The sequence below is a fragment of the Molossus molossus genome, unplaced genomic scaffold (genome assembly GCF_014108415.1).
Source record: "Molossus molossus isolate mMolMol1 unplaced genomic scaffold, mMolMol1.p scaffold_m16_p_12, whole genome shotgun sequence".
Taxonomy (NCBI): domain Eukaryota; kingdom Metazoa; phylum Chordata; class Mammalia; order Chiroptera; family Molossidae; genus Molossus; species Molossus molossus.
Genome location: NW_023425347.1, coordinates 67,716,708 through 67,739,804, shown reverse-complemented (window position 1 = coordinate 67,739,804; position 23,097 = coordinate 67,716,708). Strand labels below are relative to the sequence as shown.

The following is a 23,097-nucleotide window of genomic DNA, read 5'->3' as shown; positions in this document are numbered from 1 at the left end:
ATGTTTCTCTTTCTCTCTTCTTCCCTCTCTCCCTCCAGCTCTATCTAAAGATAAATGCAAAAAAAAAAAAAACTCCTCAGATTAGGATAAAAAAAATAACTTGGCTTTCTTGACTTAAAAACCTACCGAGAAATTTCTCTCCTGCCATACATTTACAAACCCAAAGTCCTTACATTTTATAGTATATTAATTCTCTCATTTGTGTGTAATAGCACTATTGTTAACTAGGCAGGACAAGCTTCATTATTCCATTTTAATGATTAAATCACACACTTAGAGAAGTTAAGTGAGTTTTCCAAGGCCATATACATAATAAATGCCAGGGCTTCTGATTCCTAGGCAATACCAATCTGTGAAAGGGGGAAAAATACCACATTGACAGTAAACAATATCACACGATAATTTATTGAGATTTGATTTGTTTTGGTGTTTTGTATATATCCACATTCTATTTCCCCACACTTGAATATAGTCCCCCACTAAACACACACACACACCGTACACACTCTTCTCCAGGCCCCTTCAAATTCTCTTGCCTCAGAGGTTTATGAGTCAATAAAAACGCAAAGATAGCCTCAACACTTCTCTTCCTGACCTTAACCAGGATTATGCTAGTAGAACAAGGAGGCTTCCATAGGAAAACAGAAAGAAAGAAATAATCCCACACACTGGGAAAGTGATAGAAGGCAAGGACCCCATGAGTGGTAGAAGAAAGAGGTGCTCGCTAGCAGTCCTCAGTAGGGAATGGCTGTGCAGGGCACCTAGAGAAGAAGCTATGGGCACTAGGGCTCTGGATCTAGACAAAGGTCCCGATAAAGACCCCCATTCCCTGCTTTCAGTGAGGCATTTCACTTTCAAAGCACTGCATAGGCTTGGATGATGAGGATGCCATAGTGTCCAGACATTTAAAATCAGTAGATCTTATCTCATTGCCTAAGTTTTGGAGTCTTCTGTAACTTTGGGGAAAGAGAAAGAGCTTAAATGAAGATGGGAAATTTAATTTTCCAAAATCCCAATGAGATACAGACCCAGAGACATGAGTTTGATTTAAATGAACTAAAGTAATTTGACATTTCTTGCTGAGTGCATGAACTAGGATCTATACCCACAACATATAAAGAGGCCAAAATCCTTCTGAAAATACATAACTTCTCATTTTAAGTCTATGACATTTTCCTGACTATTTCTCAAGGACTGAGTTCTCCAAATTCACAAATGTCATCCTTTCTCCATCAACTGCTAGCATATCCAATTATAGGCCTCCATCAATGAGGAGCAAAATATGCTATGAATACCTGAACTTAGTCTTCCCAAATCAGATATTCAAACCCTTCGTGAGGAGTGAGTTAAAGCTCCTCAAAGTGGTAACAGTTACATTCCCACCTACTTACCTCAAAGGGTCTTAACTTGTTATCCTATAAGCTAATAATATAAGACATCAGACTGGTTATTTGCTTGTACTTCAGCTTGGCAATGCTCAGGTTGTCATGAATAAGCCAGTAGGTAAAAGGATCAACATTGAATAACTAAGAATGAACTAAGGTGTATGAGCATGGGCTTTGAGGTTAGGTAGGCCTGGGTTGAACTCCAGATTCTGCCACTTATTTGTTGCGTGCAGTTAAGCAAGTCTCATAACTTCTCTGAACCTCAATTTACTCAATTTCCTTTTCCAAAAATGGAAATAAAATGCTTATCCTAGTTTTTGTCCAGAGTTTATAAGAGGTCACAACAGATGTGAAAACATTTTGTAAACTATAAAATGATATATAAATATTAGGAATTGTTACAGTTTTTATTCCATGACAATAGGAAAGGGTGAAGAGGGAGATGGGGAGAGGAGTAAAAGGAGAAGGAGAATTAATATTGACATTTATGGAGTATCTTCCATGTCTTAGGCACTTGATACATTACCTTATATGATCTTCACAACCATTCTATGAGATAGTTTATTATTCTACATATTTTAATATAAGAATACTGAATATCAGGAAAGACTAAGTGTAATAGTTAATTTATGTATCAACTTTTTTAGGTCATAGTGCTTAGATATGTGATCAAACATTATTCTGGATGTTTCTGTGAGAGTGTTTTGGAATGAGATTAACATTTAAATAAGGGCATTTTGAGTAAAGCATATTGTCCTCCACAATGTAGGTGAACCTAGCCCTATCAGCTTGCTGAAAACCTAAATAGAACAAAAAACTAATCTACCTTGAGCAAGAAGAAATTCTACCAAGAGAAAACCTTCTGACTTAAAGTGCATCATCAGCTCTTCCCTGCACCTCCTGCCTATTAGCCCACCCTGCAGATATTGGACTTACCATAGCCTCCACAATTTTATGAGTCAATTACTTAAAAGCTCTCTCTCTCTCTCTCTCTCTCTCTCTCTCTCTCTCTCTCTCTCTCTCTCTCTCTCCACACACACACACACACACACACACACACACACACACATAGGGTGGTACAAATATCAGGAAGGTTGTAATGGGAAATGAGAAGGGTGAAAAGTCATATATAGCTGGAGGATCATAAAAGTAACTTCAGGAAAAAAACTCTCAAACAAAGAATATCATGATCAAAATCAATATAATAAGGATCTGATATTGGGTAGTAGGAAGAAAATGAAAATGCATACATGAGGAAGATCATACAGGTACAGCATGCATTCTCGACGGAGGTGATATCAGGAGAGGCAAAGAAATTTTAGGTATTACAATGATTTATGGCCCTCTGAAGGGCTACAGTACATAAAGAGATATGCAATATATCTGCAGCATTAAAATCTTGTGTGGTTGGAGGAAACTAGAAAAATAAAATGTCTGCAAAAGGTTCTCAGCAGAGTGATAATGGAAAAGAGGTTAAGAAAAATTGGAGTTGCAGAGTTTAATGAGTGACTGGGTAGAGAGGCAAAGAAAAGCTCAAGATGGCTCTGGATGACAAAGAAAATGTTGGAATTTTTGAAATAAAAAAAAAATCAAAGGAGCTTTTCTTTTTTTGAAGAACATGATAAGTTTGGTTTGGGGAGATGTCCAGTTTAAAATACCAATAGCACATCTAGCTAGAGACATAATCACATAGATTAAGATATGGAATTGGTGCCTTGAAAAGGGTTTAAGACTGATGATACTTTCCAAAGCAGTGCTTATTCAAAATTTGATCCATAGATTGATGATGGCCTACAAACTGTTTTTTACAGATCTACTTTAATAACTATTTGGTATCCAAACTCACAGTTGGTATATTTATTTAGTTGAATGTTGACAAATTCATGTGGTAGAATGCATGTGCATGAGCTTTATATAAGTCATGCACAGCAAGACCATATACAGAGCCATGACACTGAAAATTTAAAAAAAAAAAAAAAACAGTTCTTGAGCACACATTATTCATGAGAAGCATTGTACCAGTACACTGATTATGTACCAATAATCATATAAAGATTAGGACTTTAAAAAGTGCATTCCAAAGTTTCTAAGAGGGCAGGGACAATAGTAAGGTGGCTAAGAAATCAAGCATTCAAATTTTAGGCAAGTTTTTACTATAGGCACATACATGCATTTTTACTGGAAGATAATTCATAGTTTTCCTTAGATTCTAAAAAATGCCTGTGACTTAGAAAAGGCTAATAAACACTGAAGTACAAATTATTTACCACTATTATCTCTGTACCCACAGTACCTGCCACAGAGTTCATTCATCCTTTTGACAAATAGTTATTGAAAGCCTACTATATGTCAGGTTCTGGTGACAGAGAAAATAGGTAAAGTGACTGTTTTTATTGAGGGGAGGCAGATAAATAAATAAGTAAATGAACAGGCAGAGAATAAAAACAGGATTATGTGATAGACTGGCTTATCAGAGAAGGCCTCTCTGAGGAAGCAATATATAAGGTGAGATCTGAACGCCAAGATGCAAAGATGGTGGTGGAGGAAGCGGGGGTCAGATTCCAAGAAGAAAGGGCTAGATCAAACTGCCTACAGCAGAAACAAATTTGGCCTGCTCTAAGAACACAGAAACAAATTTGGCCTGCTCTGTGAATAGGCAGAAAGCTACTGTGGCTAAAGCATTATTGGGAAGAGCAAGAATGGCATAAGATGAAGTCAGAAAAGTAGTCAAGGGCCAGATCATTATAGTCAAAATAAGGAATCAGAGTTTTATTCTAATTCTGATGGGAAGGCAATGGAATGTTTTGAATAGAACTGAAATAGAATTTGATTTGAATTTTAAAATGATCACTCTAGATGCCATGGTGAGAATGGATATGGGGGAAGGGAAGCATGAGTGAAAGAAAGCAAGAGAAACAGTAGTTACCAATGACAGATGGTGGTTTGAATGAGGAAGGCAGATATAAAAAAATTAATGAGTTCAGGATATTTAATGAGCATAGTAATGATTCTCAATGGATGGATGGATGGTGAATTATTAGATAGGATACTCAAGATTTCTAAAGATGAAAGATGGGTGAGCTGAGTCTTAGAAAATGCCTGAAGGATCATGTGCAGATGAAAAAAAGACAGGTCAGTCAGAAAAGGGGGTGGAGGATGAGGATGGGAGAGTCAGTGCTGCCAGAGGAAAAGCATTTCAAAAAGTAAGGGTGATTATTAGAAATGTCATATACTACAGAGGAATCAAGAGCTAAGACAAGACCACTGATTAAGTTCCTGGCAACCTTTCAGAGAATTATCTTTCTGGAGTAGTGAGGATGCAAACCAGACTGTAAGGATAAAGATGTAATAGGTATGTAGGAACACTTCTATTTTTACTGGAAGTATTTCTAAAATCATTGTGTGTATAATTTAATCTTATCTTTATGATTAAGAATATATAATCTTATATTGAGGATAAAGAACAGATATATTGAAGGTTATATATTTAAATTTTGTTGTTTACTTTTATATTTTCTGCCTCCTCCCCTCCATCAGCTTGTCAACTTTGATTTCTCACCAAAGAACATTCCTATATCCTCAGGTTTCACCCTATCCACAAATTTCCTGAGTTGAAAATCGATATTATCAAGATAAAACTATGTCTAAAGGAGAGGAAATAAATTCCAAGGGGAGTAGGGCACATGAACTTTGGTGCATGTATTTCATAATAACAACTTTGGCTAATCAAGTTTTCCCCACTCACCTAAATTCTCACTAATACTCTCAAAAAATAAGGTTGCCAGAAAAGTATTTGTTTTCCATAAATCAATATAGTCATGTTAAATTCCTCCATTTTGCATCCTATAATTTGAGGTCAATAGTTATAAAAATACAATAAATGCATGTATAACTAATTCCATCTGGTATAGCTCTACTCATTCTCATACTAATTCTCTCAACAAATATTTATTGAGCACCTATCATATGTCAGGCATTGTTCTGGGCACCAGGAAATAAAAGAAAGATTCCACCTTTGTAGAGTTTATATTCTAGTGGAGGAGACAGAAAATAAATGAAAACATATATAAATAAGTAAAATTTATATTATGTTAGCAGTAAATGCTAAGAAAAAAATATAAAGCATATAAGGGATTAGGAAATGTCAGGGGAAAAGAGTTGAAATTGTATACAAGCTAGTGAAGACAGGCCTCACTGAAAAGATAATATTTGAATAAATAATATCCATAAACACAAAAATGAATTATTTCCCTCCTTGGGGATCCCTTCATGTTTCAGTATTGACCACTGACTATCTGCTAGGCTAACTGCAATTCTAATCTACACAACAACCCAGTAATGTAAATATTGTTATACCTATTTTAGAGATGTAATGAGGCTCTGTGTTTCAATGACCTGCTCAAGGTACAGCATTAATGAATGGTGGAGCTAAGGTTTAATTCCTTCTGCTCTGCAAAACTACCTCTCTTAACTACAGTGTTTCCAGTCTCTTATTTTCCATAGCAAGCAAAAAATAGAGAAGGAGGACACTTTCACTATTCAAAAGCTCAGCTTTTGTATGAAAGAAAAAATTTTTTAAATAAACGATAATTTCCTAAAATAAAGTGCAAACTCAAAATAAGTGAAAGCACATGGGTACTCTCAAATGGGTACATTCTCAAAACCAAACAATGTCTAGTGACTTCAATGTGGGCCATAGGATACAAACTCAGCAGAAGGACAAAAATATTGTTACAACCTAACATTTCTATATAATTATGGTTTGTCTATGAATTTTTATATGAACCAGATCCCCTGCCCAAAAAATGTGGGCAGCCCTTCAGTCTGCACACATAAGCTCCATTGTAAAATCTGGTCAAGAGCATAACCCACTTACCAACCCAGCATAAAATAAGCATAACCAAGCTCAGGAAATTACTTGATTACCAACACTTAAAGCCAGTAGTGTTAACTCTGACCATTAAAACAAAACCTCCCCCAAAAGGTTCAGCAAATCATGCCAACAACTCTGACGCTGAGCTATGAGAAATAGCAGGTGGTGAGCAGAAGATCCAGCTTCACCACTGACAGGAACCTCAAGGAATCACTGAGCAAGGTTTCTTGCCTTCAACACTGAGGCATGAATCAATCAGGGGTAAGTCAATAAAGAACCCATGTCAGGTAATTCAATAAAAGGAAAGTATTACAGGAAACTAGTTGCAAAAGTATCGCGAGGGCTGAAAGGCCAAACAGGTGGGGCGACATAGCAGGAAGTCTCTATTTCAATCATGGATAGAAGAGCAAAGGCAGGAGGCCACAATATCCTGGGAGGCAACCTAACAAAATTGGGGCTGTCTGACAAAACCATGAAGGAGATGAGGCTACTGCTAAAGATGCTGCCCAAAACAGAAAGGAGGAAAGATGCCCAGGTTTCTCCCTTCTTCCTGACCTACGATCTCCTGCTAGAGCTTCCTATTAGCTGAACCTAGACAGAATCCAGATGTCAAGGGACCCTGGGAAGTGCAATTTTCAGGGGGGTGGTACCCTGCAATACACAAAATAATGGGAAATAATGGAGAATAAAACTAACTTCAAACAGGTAATCTGCACAAGATATTCCCATAGCTTCAGAAGGCAAGTTTATTTGAAAGCTACATGACAACCTACAATTTGTGTGGCTTTTTCAATACTTGGAATATACTATCAAAGTTTGACTATTTTATGAAGATTAAACAGTAAAAACAAGACAAAATTTTAGTTTTTCTAACTAATATAATGTAAAAAAAAACTGCAAATGGGAAACAGTAATAATAAAAATTAAAAGGAAATTCTAATTGAAAATGTATCATTTGGTCATCACTTGAAAAAGAACTTATGTTTTAGATTTTAAACTAATGCACACACATATACACTGTAATCATTCAAATAGTACCTTAAATCTTTTTTTATTTTTTCTATTTTTTGGTTCAGATAAAGTGGGAGGGAGAGAGAAACATCGACGTGAAAGAATCACATCGAGTGGTTGCCACCCACACGATCCAACCAGGGCTAGGGACAAACTGCAACCAAGGCACGTGCTCTCAGCAGGAACCAAACCTGGGTCTCTCTGGACCGCAGGCCAACGCGCTAACCACTTAGCCAAACCAGCCAGGAGTAGTACCTTAAATCTTTATTGGAAAGATGAATTCTATAACCAAACTCAATCAACCATATTTAATTAAGTGATGTGTCCCCTCTTTTTTGAAGTTCTGTCACTACTAAATCATAATAAGATGGTTTATGTGTACTCAAAGTCCTCTTTAAAGCAGTGTCTGAGTTGATTTGAAAGAGCAGTTGAAGAGCAGGATTTCATTAAACACAGTTCATACTTCAGCTGTTCTTTCCCAGGCCTTGGGTTCAAGAATGTTTTTGTGGGAAAGGTTATCATGCTTAGAGGAAAGTTATTTGGGAATGAAATATTTTACTTATTCCTGAAAGAGGAGGTAGAGGAAATAGGAAAGAGAAAAATATACAAGGAGACACATAGCCATGTATATTAGGCATACTTCAGAAAAAAGATCAGAAAAAGTTTGTATTACTTTTAAAGAAAATTGTATTGATTTTTAGAGCTAGAGAAAGGGAGAAGAGAGAAATATCAATATGAAGGCATAAAATCAATTGGTTGCCTCCTGCATGCCCCCTACCAGGGATGGAACCTCAATCCAGGCATGCGCCTTGATCAGGAATTGAACCAGCAACCTTTCAGTGTGCAGGACAACACCCAACCAACTGAGCTACACTGACCAAGGCAGAATTCAGAAATTTTTAAAAATAAAAACACTACTTTAAGAAAAGTTCAGGTTTGTTTCAATTATGAGTCAGTAACAAAGAACAGAATTAAATTATTCAACTATGGTTTCACAGCTACCAATATTTCTCCAATAGAGGTTCTAGACAGTCCAGCCAGTGTGGCTCAATGGTTGAGTGTCAGCCCATGCACCAAGAGGTCACCTATTCAATTCCCAGTCAGGACACATGCCCAGATTGTGGGCCCGATCCCCACTGGGGGGCATGAAGGAGGCGGCCAATTGGTATTCTCTCTCATCGATGTTTCTCTCTCTCTGTCCCTCTCACTTGCTCTCTCTCTCTCAAATCAATAAAGGAAAAAAAAAAAAAAAGAAGTTCTAGACATAGTGAAACACTCCTTTATATTTCATAGCCACACTATTTTCTCCTAAATGTGATCATTTTTTTTTCTCTAAAAGAGACAATGGCCTTATAAGACGGCATGTTCTAGAATAAAGTGATAGTATTAATAAGGAGGAAATTTGTATCAGATCTTATGTTAAAGACATTGTTAAATAAAAGCATTTGTATTTTGTCTGGAACACAATAGTGAGTCATGAATTGTTTAAGCAATAAAGTAATATGATCAGATGATTTCCATTTTAGTTTTGGAGGCATTGTATAGGATGACCCAGAGAGAGGATTGTGCCAGAATTATTACCTGAAATTGATTGCCAGATATTATGCTTTGTCTATTTTACATACTATCCCTAATTTGTTTAATCATTCAATAATAGTTATTTACTTTTCTAGTTTTACAGATGAGTAAACTTTAAGTGATATTCTCAGCGTGACATACTAGTAAGTGCCAAGGTTTGTTTATCAACCCAGGTCTGTCTAAATCCAAAACCTGTGTTTTTTGGTATTATACTATGATGCACCTCATTTTGTTTTGTTTTTAAGTTTATTTAGCAAAATACCCTCCAGATTCATCTATGTTGTCATAAATGGCAGGATTTCCTTCAATTTATGGTTGAATAATATTCCATATTTGGGCTATTGTGAATAATGCTTCAATGACACCAATTTCATGGAAACAGAAAATAAAATTGTAGTTGCCAGGAGCTAGGAAGAAAAAGAAATGAACTGATGTAGATCACAAGGTACACATTTTTGTTATAAGTTCTGAGGATCACAGGATACCATATAACTCTTGTTTATATCAATTAGCCTATGGTATAATTAGTTTCATTATAAGTCCTTTTGCTCAAGTCACAGAACCTACTGAAGAGTTAATTGAGGACTTATTGTACAGCATGGTGACTATAGTTAATAATATGATACTATATACTAGAAAGTTGCTGAGTAGATCTTAAGCACTCGCCACACATACAAAAAGTTAACTGTGTTAACTTTGTGAGGTTAAGAATGTGTTAATTAAGACTTCCGGTCAAGATGGTGGTGTAGGTAAATGCGGTATCATGTCCTCCCACAACCACATCAAAGTTACAACTAAACTACAGAACAACCATCATTCAGAAGAGTCTGAAATCAAGCTGAATGGAAGTCCTACAATTACGGAATTAAAGAAGATGCCACACAGAGACTGGTAGGAGGGGCGGAGGCTGAGGGGCTGGTCCCACACCCACGTGTGGTGGATAAAAATCAGGAGGCTACCTCGGCTGGGAAGGTCCTCCCTGAGGACTGAGGGGTCCCTGTCCCATACCAGCGCCCAGCTCAGGGTTCCAGTGCCAGGAGGAGAAGTCCCCATAACTTCTGGCTGGAAAACCAGAGGGAATTGAGGCTGAGGCGGCTGGAGCCTAAGGCAGCTCCTCTTAAAGGGCCCGTGCATGGACTTATCGGATTCACTCCCTCTAAGCTTGGGGGGGGGGAAGCAGCTCCAAGGGCACCAGAGACATACAGGGCAGAACTGAGCTGTTTGGCATTGGAGCGAGGGCTGGAGAGGGGGCTTTCTCCTGGACAGATGTGCAGTCAGAGGCCTTTGTTCCTTTGGTGAGCCCTTACCTGGGGCAGCAGACAGCCGCCATATCTGGGAGTCCAGCAACCTGGCTCACACTGGTTGCCCCACCTGGTGATTCCCTGCCCCACCAAACTTTCAGGCCCACCCAAGCTGTTGCCAGTTGCTTTACCATAGGATTGGCCTGTCTTGGATCCTGCTTCAGGTTTTCCTAAATTCTTTCAAACAAGCAACATCTGGTCTCAGCTACCCTCATACCTCTCATTAAGTAATACATAGAAACAAACACAGGGAGGCAGCCAAAATGAAGAGACAAAGAAACAGGTCCCAAATGAAAGAACAGAACAAAACCCCAGGAAAAGAACTAAGCAAAATGAAGACAAGCAACCTAACAGATGCTGAGTTCAAAACACTGCTTATAAGGATGCTCAATGGACTTAGTGAGAACCTCAGTGAACTTAGTTAGGGCCTCAAGAGCATAAAATTGGACCAGTCAGAAATGAAGGAGGCACTAAATGAAATAAAGAATAATTTAAACAGATTCAATAGTAGAGTAGGTAAAACCAAGAAGCAAGCCATCGATTTGAAATATAAGGAAGCAAAAAACACCCAATCAGAACAGCAAAAGGAAAAAAGTATCCAAAAAATGAGGATAGTGTAAGGAGCCTCTGGGACAACTTCAAGCGTGCCAACATTCGCATCTTGGGGGTGGCAGAAGGAGAAGAGAGAGAACAAGAAATCAAAAACCTGTTTGAAACTATAATGGCAGAAAACTTTCCTAACTTGGTGAAAGAAATAGACATACAAGTCCAGGAAGCACAGAGAGTTCCAAACAAGATGAACTCCAAGAGGCCCACACCAAGACACATCATCATCAAAATGCAAAAGGTTCAAGACAAAGAGAGAATCTTAAACGCAACAAAAGAAAAGCAGTTATTTACCTACAAGGGAGTTCCCATAAGACTGTTAGCTGATTTCTCAAAAGAAACTTTGCAGGCCAGAAGGGAGTGGCAAGAAATATTCAGAGTGATGAAACTCAAGAACCTACAACCAAGATTATTCTATCCTGCAAAGCTGTCATTTAGAATCAATGGCCATATAAAGAGTTTCCCAGACAAGGAAAAGCTAAAGGAGTTCATCACCACCAAGCCATTATTATAGGAAATGCTGAAGGGTCTTCTTGAAGAAAAAGATAAATTATATGAACAAACAAAATGGCAATGAATACATATCTATCAACAATGGAATCTACAAACAAAATGAACAGGTAGAACAGAAACATTCTCATAGATACAGAGAACATTTTGTTGGTTGCCAGATGGGAGGGGGTTTTGGGGAATGGGTGAAAAAGGTGAAGAGATTAAGAAGTACAAATTGGTTGCTAGATTGACAAACCTCAAAGGGAAGGGGAATTGGGGGGTGGGAAGAAATAAGCCAAAGAACTTATATGCATATGTGCATAACTAATGGACATACACAACAGTGTGGGGAAAGGCAGAAGGGGAACAGGAGTGGGGAGGAGGGGGTCAATGGGGAAAAATGAGGAACATCTGTAATACATTCAACAATAAAGATAAAATAAAAATTAAATTAAAAAATGTGTTAATTATCTTGATCTTGGTAATTATTCTACAGCACAGGGTGGGGTAAAAGTAGGTTTCAGTTGTTTGTATGAAAAATAATACAATAATTAATAAATAATAATACAAGAATAAACTCTGTTTTTCGTGTACTCACAACTGTAAAAGTACTTTTATCCTACCCTGTATATATGTATACCAAATCATCACAGTGTGTACTTCAAATATATACAATTATATTGGTCAATGATTCTTCATAAAGTTAAAAAGCCAAGTATATCATCCATTTAGACATCTAAACAAAGAAACGTTTAGGTGAGACATTAATCTAAAAACCTTGATTTCTAATGTAGGCGTGACACATTTTCAAACTGTGCCATGAATTAAGACCATTTCTATCAAAAGGAAAATAACATTGATTTTTTTAAAGATTACACAAGTAAATGTAGCAAATTCTATGAGAGGAATTGAAAGTAAAAGTTTTAATTTTTTTATTTCCATTGCTTTGAAATAGTATGCAAATAACGGATCCATATCTTTATTTCACTGACTCTTTTTCTTGAAAAAGTAATTTAAACAACATATTAAATCTCTCAGGCTAACCAATTAATCTGAAGTATAAATTACAGTGCTCTTTTCATATTCAATACACATATACTCATATCAAGCACAAAACAATACTCAAATTGCAAGTAATGGTAATCAAACACAGTGTTTATTTGAATGGTTTATTTTAACAGGTAGAAAATGTTTTCATTATTACAAAACTTTTCCTATTTGTCTTACCACCTAAGGAGTAATTTTCAACAATATATTATTCATAATCAAAAATTGATCTATGATAAGCTAATATGTATATACAATGGTTAAAAGCATAGTCTTTGAAGCCAGGAAATTTTGTTTCATATTCAGCTATACCATTTGTCAGTCATGCACTTCAAGGTAAATAGTTTTACATCTCTGAGCATCAGTTTCCAGACCTACAGAGAGATATATAATACCTCAGAAGGTTTTGTGAGTATTAAATGAGATAAACTGTATATATCACTTATAACAGTGTCTGGAAAGCAATAAGTAAATGATCGTTTTTATTATCTTTTGTACTTAATATTCCTTTTGTTATTAATGTTAAATTTTTATTTAAATATAAAAATATTTACATTAATCTTAAAATCTCAGTTTATGAAGATTTTGTTCATTATCTATCCTCTCTCATTTATACACACATACACATATATCCTTATTATATGACTGATAGTACACTAGATGCTGGAAAAAAATTAGTAAGAAACTATCCCTCACTTCAAGGAACTTTTAGTAATAAGGAAAAAGGAAGACAATTAAATGACTGCAATGCAATAGGGGCTATCATAGGGGAGCCTCAGAGGTGCCTGTAAGTACAGAGATAAAGACAAACCTGCCTGAGATGTACTGTTGCTCAGAGGAAAAAATGCTGCACTGAGTCTGAATTAACATTTTACCAGGCAGAGAAAGGGATCTGGGGCACAGAGAAAACAGCATCTGCAATGGTATGAAAACTTCAGAGAAGTCGGTAGATTAGGGAATAAAAAGCAATTAAATATGACTTTTTCATCAAAGCTATCAGAAAGTTAATCTTTCCCTATCTTTCTGTAGCTCATATTATTCAACAAATAAATACATTGTTAATTTAGTGCTTTATTTTGCAAATACTCTGCTTGGTCCTGTGGAAGAACAGGGATTAATCAAACTCAGATTCTATCCTGAAGCCAGTTAGTAATAGAAGAGAATAAAAGAAGTATTTTTTTAAATCATAAAAAGTGTCAAATGTCTCTAGAGAAATCAAATTAGATGGTGTGGCTGTTTTCCCAAGGGAAATATACTTATAGTGAAGTGTATATGAAAAAAAATCAGATCAGGGATTGATAGAAAAGTTCATCTTTGACCTGCAAACCTTATTTCTCATAATAAAAACATTAATTAGCCTTGGCCGGTTTGGCTCAGCAGTTGGAGCATGGGTCCGCGGACCAAAGAGTCTTGGGTTTGATTCCGGTCAAGGGCACATACCTCAGTTGTGGTTTGGTCCCTGGCTCTGCAGGGTCAGGATCCTGAGGGAGGCAACCAAACGATGTGACGATGTGTCTCTCTCACACCGATTATTTCTCTCTCTCTCTCTCTCTCTCTATCTCTATCTCTATCTCTATCTCTATCTCTCTCTCTCCCTACCTCCTTCCCTCCCTCTCTTCCTCTCTGTCTGAAGATAAATTGGAAAAATATCCTTGGGTAAGGATTTAAAAAATAAAAATAAGTAAAACATTAATTATCCACAGCTCAGAACCAGGCAATTTGCTAGGCACTTTACATCTTCCACAAGTCTGAAAGGAAAAAAAAATATTTATGGAGGCTTATCTTAGTGAATAGACTTTGTCCACATGAATCAATACTCCCATTCATTTACTCTATTAATCGCCTAACTCCTTCTCAGTAAGTCTGGAAACACCTACAGAATCCTTTTCAACAAGCATACCAGCAAGCCACAGCCAGTAGTTCAGAGTTAGCCCATAAGATAAAAGCCCCCTGACTTCCCTGTTTTAAATAATTTGAAATAAATCCTTGAATTATCCAGTGTCACTCCCAATAAATTCAATAAAATGGAAAAATAAATAAGTAAATAAATAAATAAGATAAAATGAAGACCGCATATGTCAAACAAATTATTTCAACTGGTAACTGAATTGCTTTCACTAAAATGTCCTTTAGCATTAACCCTCATCCTACACTGCAAGATGGTACAAAATACACCCCTATGAAACATACTATTGTAAAGACCACAGGGATATTGTTGAGGATGCTGTTCATCACATTTCAGTATGTGCTTTAGGAAGCCCATTATGAAGAGTTTCTATCAGATTTCAGTACCTGGTTTATTTTTATCTTATACACTTTGTTTATCTCTTTGCACTGGCTGCCAGAAATCTTACAGTTAAATTTGTAATCTACATATAGAAAATTTATGGATCTCATAGCATACATTTTATGTATTCATCCAGCTAAATTTTTTTCTGCTATTCCCCTTTCTGAGATCTCCTCATTTATCTGTCTTTGAATAGTATCATTATTATTATTTTGAATATATTTTAGTAAAATGGCTTAATTTTTTAAACAATGAAATAATATATATTTTATTTTTCTTTAATTAAGATATAAAGTAGGCATCATTCACCATTAAAAGATGAGGAAACCATGGCTCAGTATTCAAGTCAGGATTTGAACTGCAATCTGATTCAGGAAGGTGTCACTTAACCACTCAGCATGCTACCAAGACATATGAACTGCTAAGACAGACCCAGTTGATACAACCACCTGTTCATACATTTGGGGGGAAATACGCATTATTCACTTAGTTACTATGTGGTCAGATGAGCAATTTTTAGATGTAAGGGGTGGAAAAAATGAGTATAGTTAAGGAAAAGGTATTCTAGGAAAGGAATCTGGAGTATTTCATACTATAGGTAAACCAAAACAATACAATCTTAAAATAAGGATAATTTCTATTCTCACAGAGTTATTATTATAAAAAGCCCTCATTCCTTAACCTAAAGAAAAAAATTCTAAAGGTATTTTCTAGGCACCAAGTAAATCCTGGACAAGGTAACAGATTCAAAGAATGTAGAAAACATTGTTCCTAACATTGTGGACAGTGTTCATATCTAACTGGAAGGAACACTACAATTCTGTGCTACAAGATGAATTCTATCTTCCAAAACCTCATATGTTGAAATCCTAACTCCAGTACCTCAGAATGCAACCTTACTATGAGATAGGGTCTCTAAAGAGGTAATCAACTTAAAATAGGGTCACTAGAGTGGGCCCTAATTCAATATGACTGGTGTCTTTATTTAAAAAAGAGAAGGGGTATTTAGAGACAGTCATACACACAAAGAATGCCAAGTGAAAATGAAGGCAAAGATCAAGGTGATGCTTCTACAAACCAAGGAACGATAAAGATTGCTAGCAAACTACCAGAAGCTAGAGAAGAGGCATGGAACAGATTTATCCTCAAAACCCTTAAAATGAACCAACTCTGCCAAACATGGATCTCAGAACTGTGAGAAATAAATTTGTTGTTTAAGCCACTCAGTTTGTGGCTTTGTTATAGTAGCTCTAGCAAACTAAAACAACATGAAATAAACAAAGAGCAAACCTCTAGATAAACAAGTTCTCAATTGTTGATATAAACAACCAATGTTCTTGGAATTCAGAGAGCTGGCATATCCCTTCAAACACACACATGCACACGTGCATGCACATTATTCAAAAATAAAAACAAAATAATTATTTTAAAGATAAAATTATGTTCCTTTTCTCTCTTAATATTTTCAACATATTCTGAATAAAGAAGCATATGAGGTTCGGGGCATAAACAATTTAACAAGATCCAATCCCTCCTGGATGGGAATTCACAATCAAGGCCTGATCTCTCCTTTTATAATACCCAATAGCATTTGTTGATTATGATGCAATATTACTTTTGCTGTTTTATTTGTGTTCAACTGAATCTATCTTCTCATCATTTCTTTATAGGGAAGCCTCCTGTCTCACAAAAATTAAGTCCTGTGAGGATATCATACAGGACCAGATACATAATAAACATTCTATAACTGATCTATCATACAGTCAAATTATATCAGTTTTATTCAAACAAATAATATCTAGGTAACTGCTTTACAAAATATAAGGTACTATACAAATGCTCACCAGTATTACCATTATACTTCTAATAATTTATAGCAACAAAAACATCACACTTCATTTTATGTATTTTCAAGTTAATCCCATCAAAATTGATTTTTCCCTGACAACTTGTTTCATACTGATGAAATATTAAATTAGTTGAATCACACTGAATGGTTAAGTGGAAATGGATTCTAAAAAACTCTCACCAGAAAAGCTCAAAATCAAAGGCCTTTGATACACTCACCACTTTCAAAGCAAGCATCAAAGATAAGATGTCCTTTCTTGGGCTGTCCACAGTATCCAGCTGGAAGCACCATATATTTGCTCACATTCCCTCCGATGACATCATCCTTTCCCATATCACTGCCTATTTTTAAAAAAAAAATTAGCCCATATTAAACAGAAATCAAAATGTACTCAGTAACAGAAGTCTAATTCGATTTTTATCATTAATTTCCCCCTCCCCTGTCCTTTTGTGCTAATCTTAGCAGTAATAAATTAACTACAGCCCTGGCCGGTTTGGCTCAGCGGTTAGAGTGTCCGCCTGCGGTCCAGAGAGGCCCGGGTTCGGTTCCCGCTAAGGGCATGTACCTCGGTTGCAGTTTGTCCCCGGCCCTGGTTGGTTGTGCGGGTGGCAGCCACTCGATGTGTCCCTTTCACATCGATGTTTCCCTCTCTCTCTCTTCCTCTTTCTCCCTCCCACTCTGTCTGTACAAAAAATGGAAAAATGTCCTCGGATGAGGATTTAAAAAAAAAAAAAAAATTAACTACATATTGTAGTAGAGTACAAAGAAAATGCATTTTGAAATCAGAAAGATAAGGGCTCAAATCTCATCTGTACTATATACTAATTCTCTGTAATGCAATCAACTTAATTCCTTTAAGTCTTAGTTTCTCTCATCCATAAAAAAGGGCATAGTAAAATCCATGTTTCAATATTTTGTTGAGAATTATATTAAAAACATCTAGTATGGCTACTGAAATCCAAAAAATGCTCATTAAATTGCATCAATTATTTAGTAATAATATGTTTAACTTGTCACAAATATATAGTGACATTATTTTGATTTTTTTTTTAAAAAGCAATAGTTCTATAACTAGCATTATAATTACCTAATGTTTCACCACCAGAAATAATTTGAGAACCACTGAAATAGCACAGAAGTTATATTTCCTACCAGGAACTTTAATTTTTAAAAGTTTTATAAGTGTCATTTCCACATAAGCTGTGAAAGCTGGAAAGATCTTTGCTTTCACCTTAACAAGAAATATCCAAATAAAGAACAAAATCATAACTTTTAAAAATCTATCAGAAAACTGAGATTGTAGGGCAATCAATAACCTGTATCTAAGGAAAGTCAGGCCCCATCAAAAGATGATGGGAAGTAAACACTGATCTTCTATGGCACAGCACAGAAGGAAGAAAAGCTGGGTGTCATACAAGTGGATAAAATTAAGCCAAATTTTTCAAAAATTATTAAAGGTCAAGTGTAGAACTCCTAAGAGTCATGGCACAAAAGTGAATTCACATCCACTGGCAGACTCCTGTACAGGCCTCCATTAGGTGTTTAGGAGAATATTAGGGGAAAGGCAGAAGACTAGAAAATACCTTTCTTTGTAATGCAGGCCTAGAGAAGAAGAGTAGCTTCTAGTCAAGAAAAGGCATGAATTCCTACCAACATCCATTTCCCTAAGGAAATAAAGGTCCTAAGCAACTAAGGGAGAAGTAACAAAATACCTTGTTCATAAATTGAAGCACATACTTTGTTCATGGATTGCAAGAATTAAAATGTCCATATTACCCAAAGCAATATACAGATTCAATACACTCCCTATTAGAATATCAACGACATATTTCATGGAACTAGAATGAATACTCCAAGAGTTTATATGGAACCAAAAAGACCCCAAATAGCCACAGTAATCTTGAAAAAGAAGAACAAAGTAAGAAGGATCACAATACCAGATATCAAGTTATACTACAAAGCCATTGTAATCAAAACAGCCTGGTACTGGCATAAGAACAGGCATATAGATCAATGGAACAGAACAGAAAACCCAGAAATTGACCCAAGACATTATGCTCAATTACTATTTGACAAAGGTGGCAAGAGCATAAAATAGACTAAAGACAGCCACTTTAATAAATGATGTTGGAAAAATTGAACAGCTACATGCAAAAAAATGAAGCTAGACCACCAAATTATACCATACACAAGAATAAACTCAAAATGGATAAAAGACTTAAATGTGACTTGTGAATCCATAAAAATCCTAGAAGAAAATGTAGGCAACAAAACTTCAGATATCACATGCAGCAGAATTTTCACTGATACAATGCCTAAGGCAAGAGAAACAAAGGAAAAAATTAATACATGGGACTACATCAAACTAAAAACTTCTGCACAGCAAAAGAAACAAGCAAAAAAAATGGAAAGGGAACCCTCTGTATGGGAGAGAATAATAGCCAATGATACATCAGATAAGAAGTTAATCTCCAAAATATATAGAGTAATCATGTATCAACAAACGGAAGACAACAAATCCAATTAAAAATGGGCAAAGGATCTAAATAGACACCTCTCCAAATAGGACACACAAATGGCTAAGAGAAATATGAAAAAATGCTCAACATCACTAATCATCAGAGAGATGCAAATTATAACTATGAGGTATCACACCTATTAGAATGGCTGCCATCAACAAATCATCACACAAGTGCTGGTGAGGGTGAGGAGAAAAGGGGACTCTAGTACACTTCTGGTGGGAATGCAGATCAGTGCAGCCACTATGAATAACAATATGGTGTTTCCTCAAAAAATTAAAATTGATCTGCCATTTGACCCAGTGATCCCACTTCTAGGAATATATCCTAAGAAGCCTGAAACACCGATCAGAAAGAATACATGTACCTCTATATTCATGGCAACACTATTTACAATTGATAAGATCTAGAAACAGCCCAAGTATCCATCAATAGATTGAGTGGATAAAAAAGCGGTGGTACATATACACAATGGAGTACTATGCAGCTATAAGAAACAAAGATGTTTTATCCTTTGAGACAACATGGAGGGAACTGGAGAGTATTATGCTAAGCGAAATAAGCCAATCAGAGAAAGACAAATATCACATGATCTCATTTATTTGTGGAATATAATGAACAAAATAGACCCAGAGACATAGAAGTAGGATACAGACTAACAAACCTCAGAAGAGGGGGGCGGGTTGAGGGAAAAGATAAACCAAAGAACTTATATGCATGTATGCATAACCAATGGACACAGACAACAATGCCGGGGGTGGGGGATGGGGGGATCAAGAGAGGGTGTCAATGGGGGGGAAAGGAGAAACATCTATAACAAAAATAAATTAATAAAATCAAAAACAAATAAATAAAATGCAATCTAGCAAAAAAAATTTAATTATATAAAGTATAAGGGAGGATTCTAAAAAGGAAGGGAATAATTTAAACTGAAATTCATAAAGAATATCTTAGTGAAAGTCTTTTCTTTGAAGTAAACACTGAATAGTGTAAATTCCAGTTAAATTACACACTATAAAATATTCTTATTATAGTGTGTAAAATATTGTCTTCAAACATAGAGAAAGAATAACACAATTAATTTTTCCAATTTAAGGAAGTTAGAAACAAAAGAGAAAACAGCTGAGATTTATCTTTAAGGAAATAAAGATATAATCCTATTAATGTTAGCATTTATATCTTTTAAAAAATACTACATAAATAACAAATATTTAGCAATAAAATTATAACCATACTTTGTGGAGGAAAAAACAAAGAATTATTTATATCTATAGAGGTACCTAATGTAACAATATGATAATTATATCTTATTTTATTCTGATAAATAGGCCTGCTGAGGCATCTACAAATAGACTTTAAGGTTGCACAGAGCTTTTGACATTTAAGTGGTTATGCTGATGATGGATGTGACAAAAGTTTCAATTTGTTTTATTTTTACATGGAAAACTACTTTATACCAACGTTACAAGCAATCCATACTGATCAAAAACAAGGAAAACAACTTATTAATTAAAACTGACCTTTATATAGAGCATGTATTCTACCTCTTGGACTAAAACACCTTAGAAGTAACAAATTACCTCTATGTATAAGTGGCACACAGTTAAAGGGGATCTGTGAAAAGATCCATTATAAAGCCATATTTCCCAGGATTCATACTTTTGAGAGAAAATTACACTGAAGGTGAGACTTAACCCACAAATTCTCAGCCAAGAAAATAAATCCAAAATTTCTACTGGAGGGTGTTTTAGGAAAGATAATCTATTGATTTGTAGACTTTAATCTCAGTCAACTAGTACCCACTACACAGCTTTTTCCTAGCATTTTATAAAATTGTACCATGTTTGTTCCAATTACAAATATATTTACAAGATATACTACAAGGACTAAAACAACAAAAACTTTTTAAAAAATAATTTCCCAAATACATATATCCTATTTCTCCCTAGGCACATATATCTATAATACAAATAAGATGTCTAGATTTCTTGAGCTACAATCAATCACAGGATGTTTCAATGGCCAAATATTGAAGATCTATTTTTGCACCCACCCTATCTTGTGCCAGAACTAAGAAGAATATATAAGAAAAATGAGCTATAAATCAACCTATCACTCAGTAAAAGATTAAGGATATACTAGTAATATACTCTCAAAAAGCTGACCATCTAGCCCTGGCCAGTTTGGCTCAGCGGTTAGAGCGTCGGCCTGCGGTCCGGAGAGACCCAGGTTCGGTTCCCGCTAAGGGCATGTACTGCGGTTGCAGTTTGTCCCCGGTCCTGGTTGGTCGTGCGGGTGGCAGCCACTCGATGTGTCCCTTCACGTCGATGTTTCTCTCTCTCTCCCTTCCTCTCTCTCCCTCCCACTCTATCTGTACAAAAAAATGGAAAAATATCCTCGGGTGAGGATAAAAAAAAAAAAAAAAAAGCTGACCATCTAAATAAGAATATACTGAAAATTAATAAAATATATACTTAAAAATTATATTTCTCTAAGAAGGGAAAACACTACAGACAGTACAGTTTGGTGCCATGGGGTTTGGAGAAATATGGGTCTAAGGTTGATACTTGCTTGGCTTTTTAAATGTATGACCATGAATGAGCCCCAATTCAGCATGCTATGGTCTTGGATTTCTCCATTTTCATCCTACACCCTTTCAGAAGAAATTGTTGGCCCATTTTTTTCCTGAAAGAATAGTTTGCATCTTTTCCTAACACTTTGCAGTAAATGATCTCCCACCCTTGATAATACCAAGACTCTGCTTATACCTATTCTGGGTTGTATTATAACTAATTGCATATACCTTAATGCTTATTTCCCATTTAAACACTAGCCCTGGCTGGTTTGGCTCAGCGGTTAGAGCATCGACCCATGGACCAGAGAGTCCCAGGTTTGGTTCCTGCTAAGGGCACGTACCTTGGTTGCAGTTTGTCCTCAGCCCCGGTTGGAGTTGTGTGGGTGGCAGCCAGTCGATGTGTCTCTCTCAGGTAGATGTTTCTCTCTCTCTCTCTTCCTTCCTCTCTCCCTCCCACTCTATCTAAAGATAAATGCAAAAATGTCCTTGGGTGAGGATAAAAAATAAATAAATAAAATAAACACTAATTTCCACTTGTGTTGGTAATAGTGCAGAGAACTATATATTCTATGAACCAGGACACCTGCATTTACTGTAGAACTTAAAAATGCCAGATATAGGGCAATATCAATAAATAATTGTTGAACTGAAAATTCGATTGAAAAAGAATTTATTAAAAGTATATTTTTATATTCCATATCAAATGGGGGTGATTTTTTAAGTTCCCTCCTCGACTCTGAGAATATAGTTATTAATTCATTTAAAAATATTAATCTATTACTATTATGCACCCACTATGCTAGGTTCCAGTAATACAGACACAAATCTTAAAAGTTCCTGTCCATTAAGGATACTAGTAGGGGAGGCAATTCAGTAAACCACTACATTATAGTATAATGTGACAAATACTAGAAATGTAAGGTGATCTCAAGGTACTCTACAAGAGCACAGAGTAGCAACATCTAAACGTTTCTCACAGCAGGCTTTCTGAACCACTTTTAAAATATGTATAAAAATTAGCCAGGTAAAGAGTTATGAAAAGAAGTTCCAGAAAGACTGTATGGAGGAACAAGGTGGGAGTGTGTAGAAAGGTACAGGAACTAGATCATTGAAGGACTTGTAAGGCATGCTACAAAGGTTAGATTTTATCCTAAAAGCAGTAAAAACCTGCCTCTGGAGGATTTGAAGAAGAAAAGGGTATAATCTAGCCTTGGGGAGGCTCAAGCCCAGAGCATTTTCACAGAGAGAAAAGGAAAAAGCTGCCTTTGGTGATTACTTGAGCACAATAGGTCAACTGGTGGTAAATGAATGAAGTAGACAGGAGGACCAGAGGAGCAAGGAATCTGGGATGCAGACTTGGAGACCATTCTGCTTCCACACAAACTGCACTGTTTCAGGAAGGCATGATGATGGATCAGCCTTTGGAGAATTTACATGTGTAATCTTGTCAAGCTCTACAACTGAATTCTGATTCCCAAATTAGACTTGTAATTCTAAATGAAATTTTAATTTATACGCTAAAAATGGAATCCTTAAAAACAACATCTGGCTGGTTTTCCTAATCTATTTCTGCC

At 36.0% G+C, this 23,097-nt stretch overlaps 1 protein-coding gene across 2 annotated transcripts in view; it reads right to left on the bottom strand.

The window, feature by feature from the left end:
• Positions 1 to 16,764, bottom strand: part of AGBL4 (ATP/GTP binding protein like 4) — a 1,033,620-nt gene extending 1,016,856 nt beyond the window's left edge. For both annotated transcript variants that reach the window (XM_036257022.1, XM_036257023.1), the window contains exon 1: positions 16,648 to 16,764. In XM_036257022.1, coding sequence (XP_036112915.1) covers positions 16,648 to 16,762 — 115 coding nt within the window. In that variant the 5' untranslated portion in view covers positions 16,763 to 16,764. The remainder of the gene's footprint in view (positions 1 to 16,647) is intronic.
• Positions 16,765 to 23,097: the final 6,333 nt, after the last annotated feature.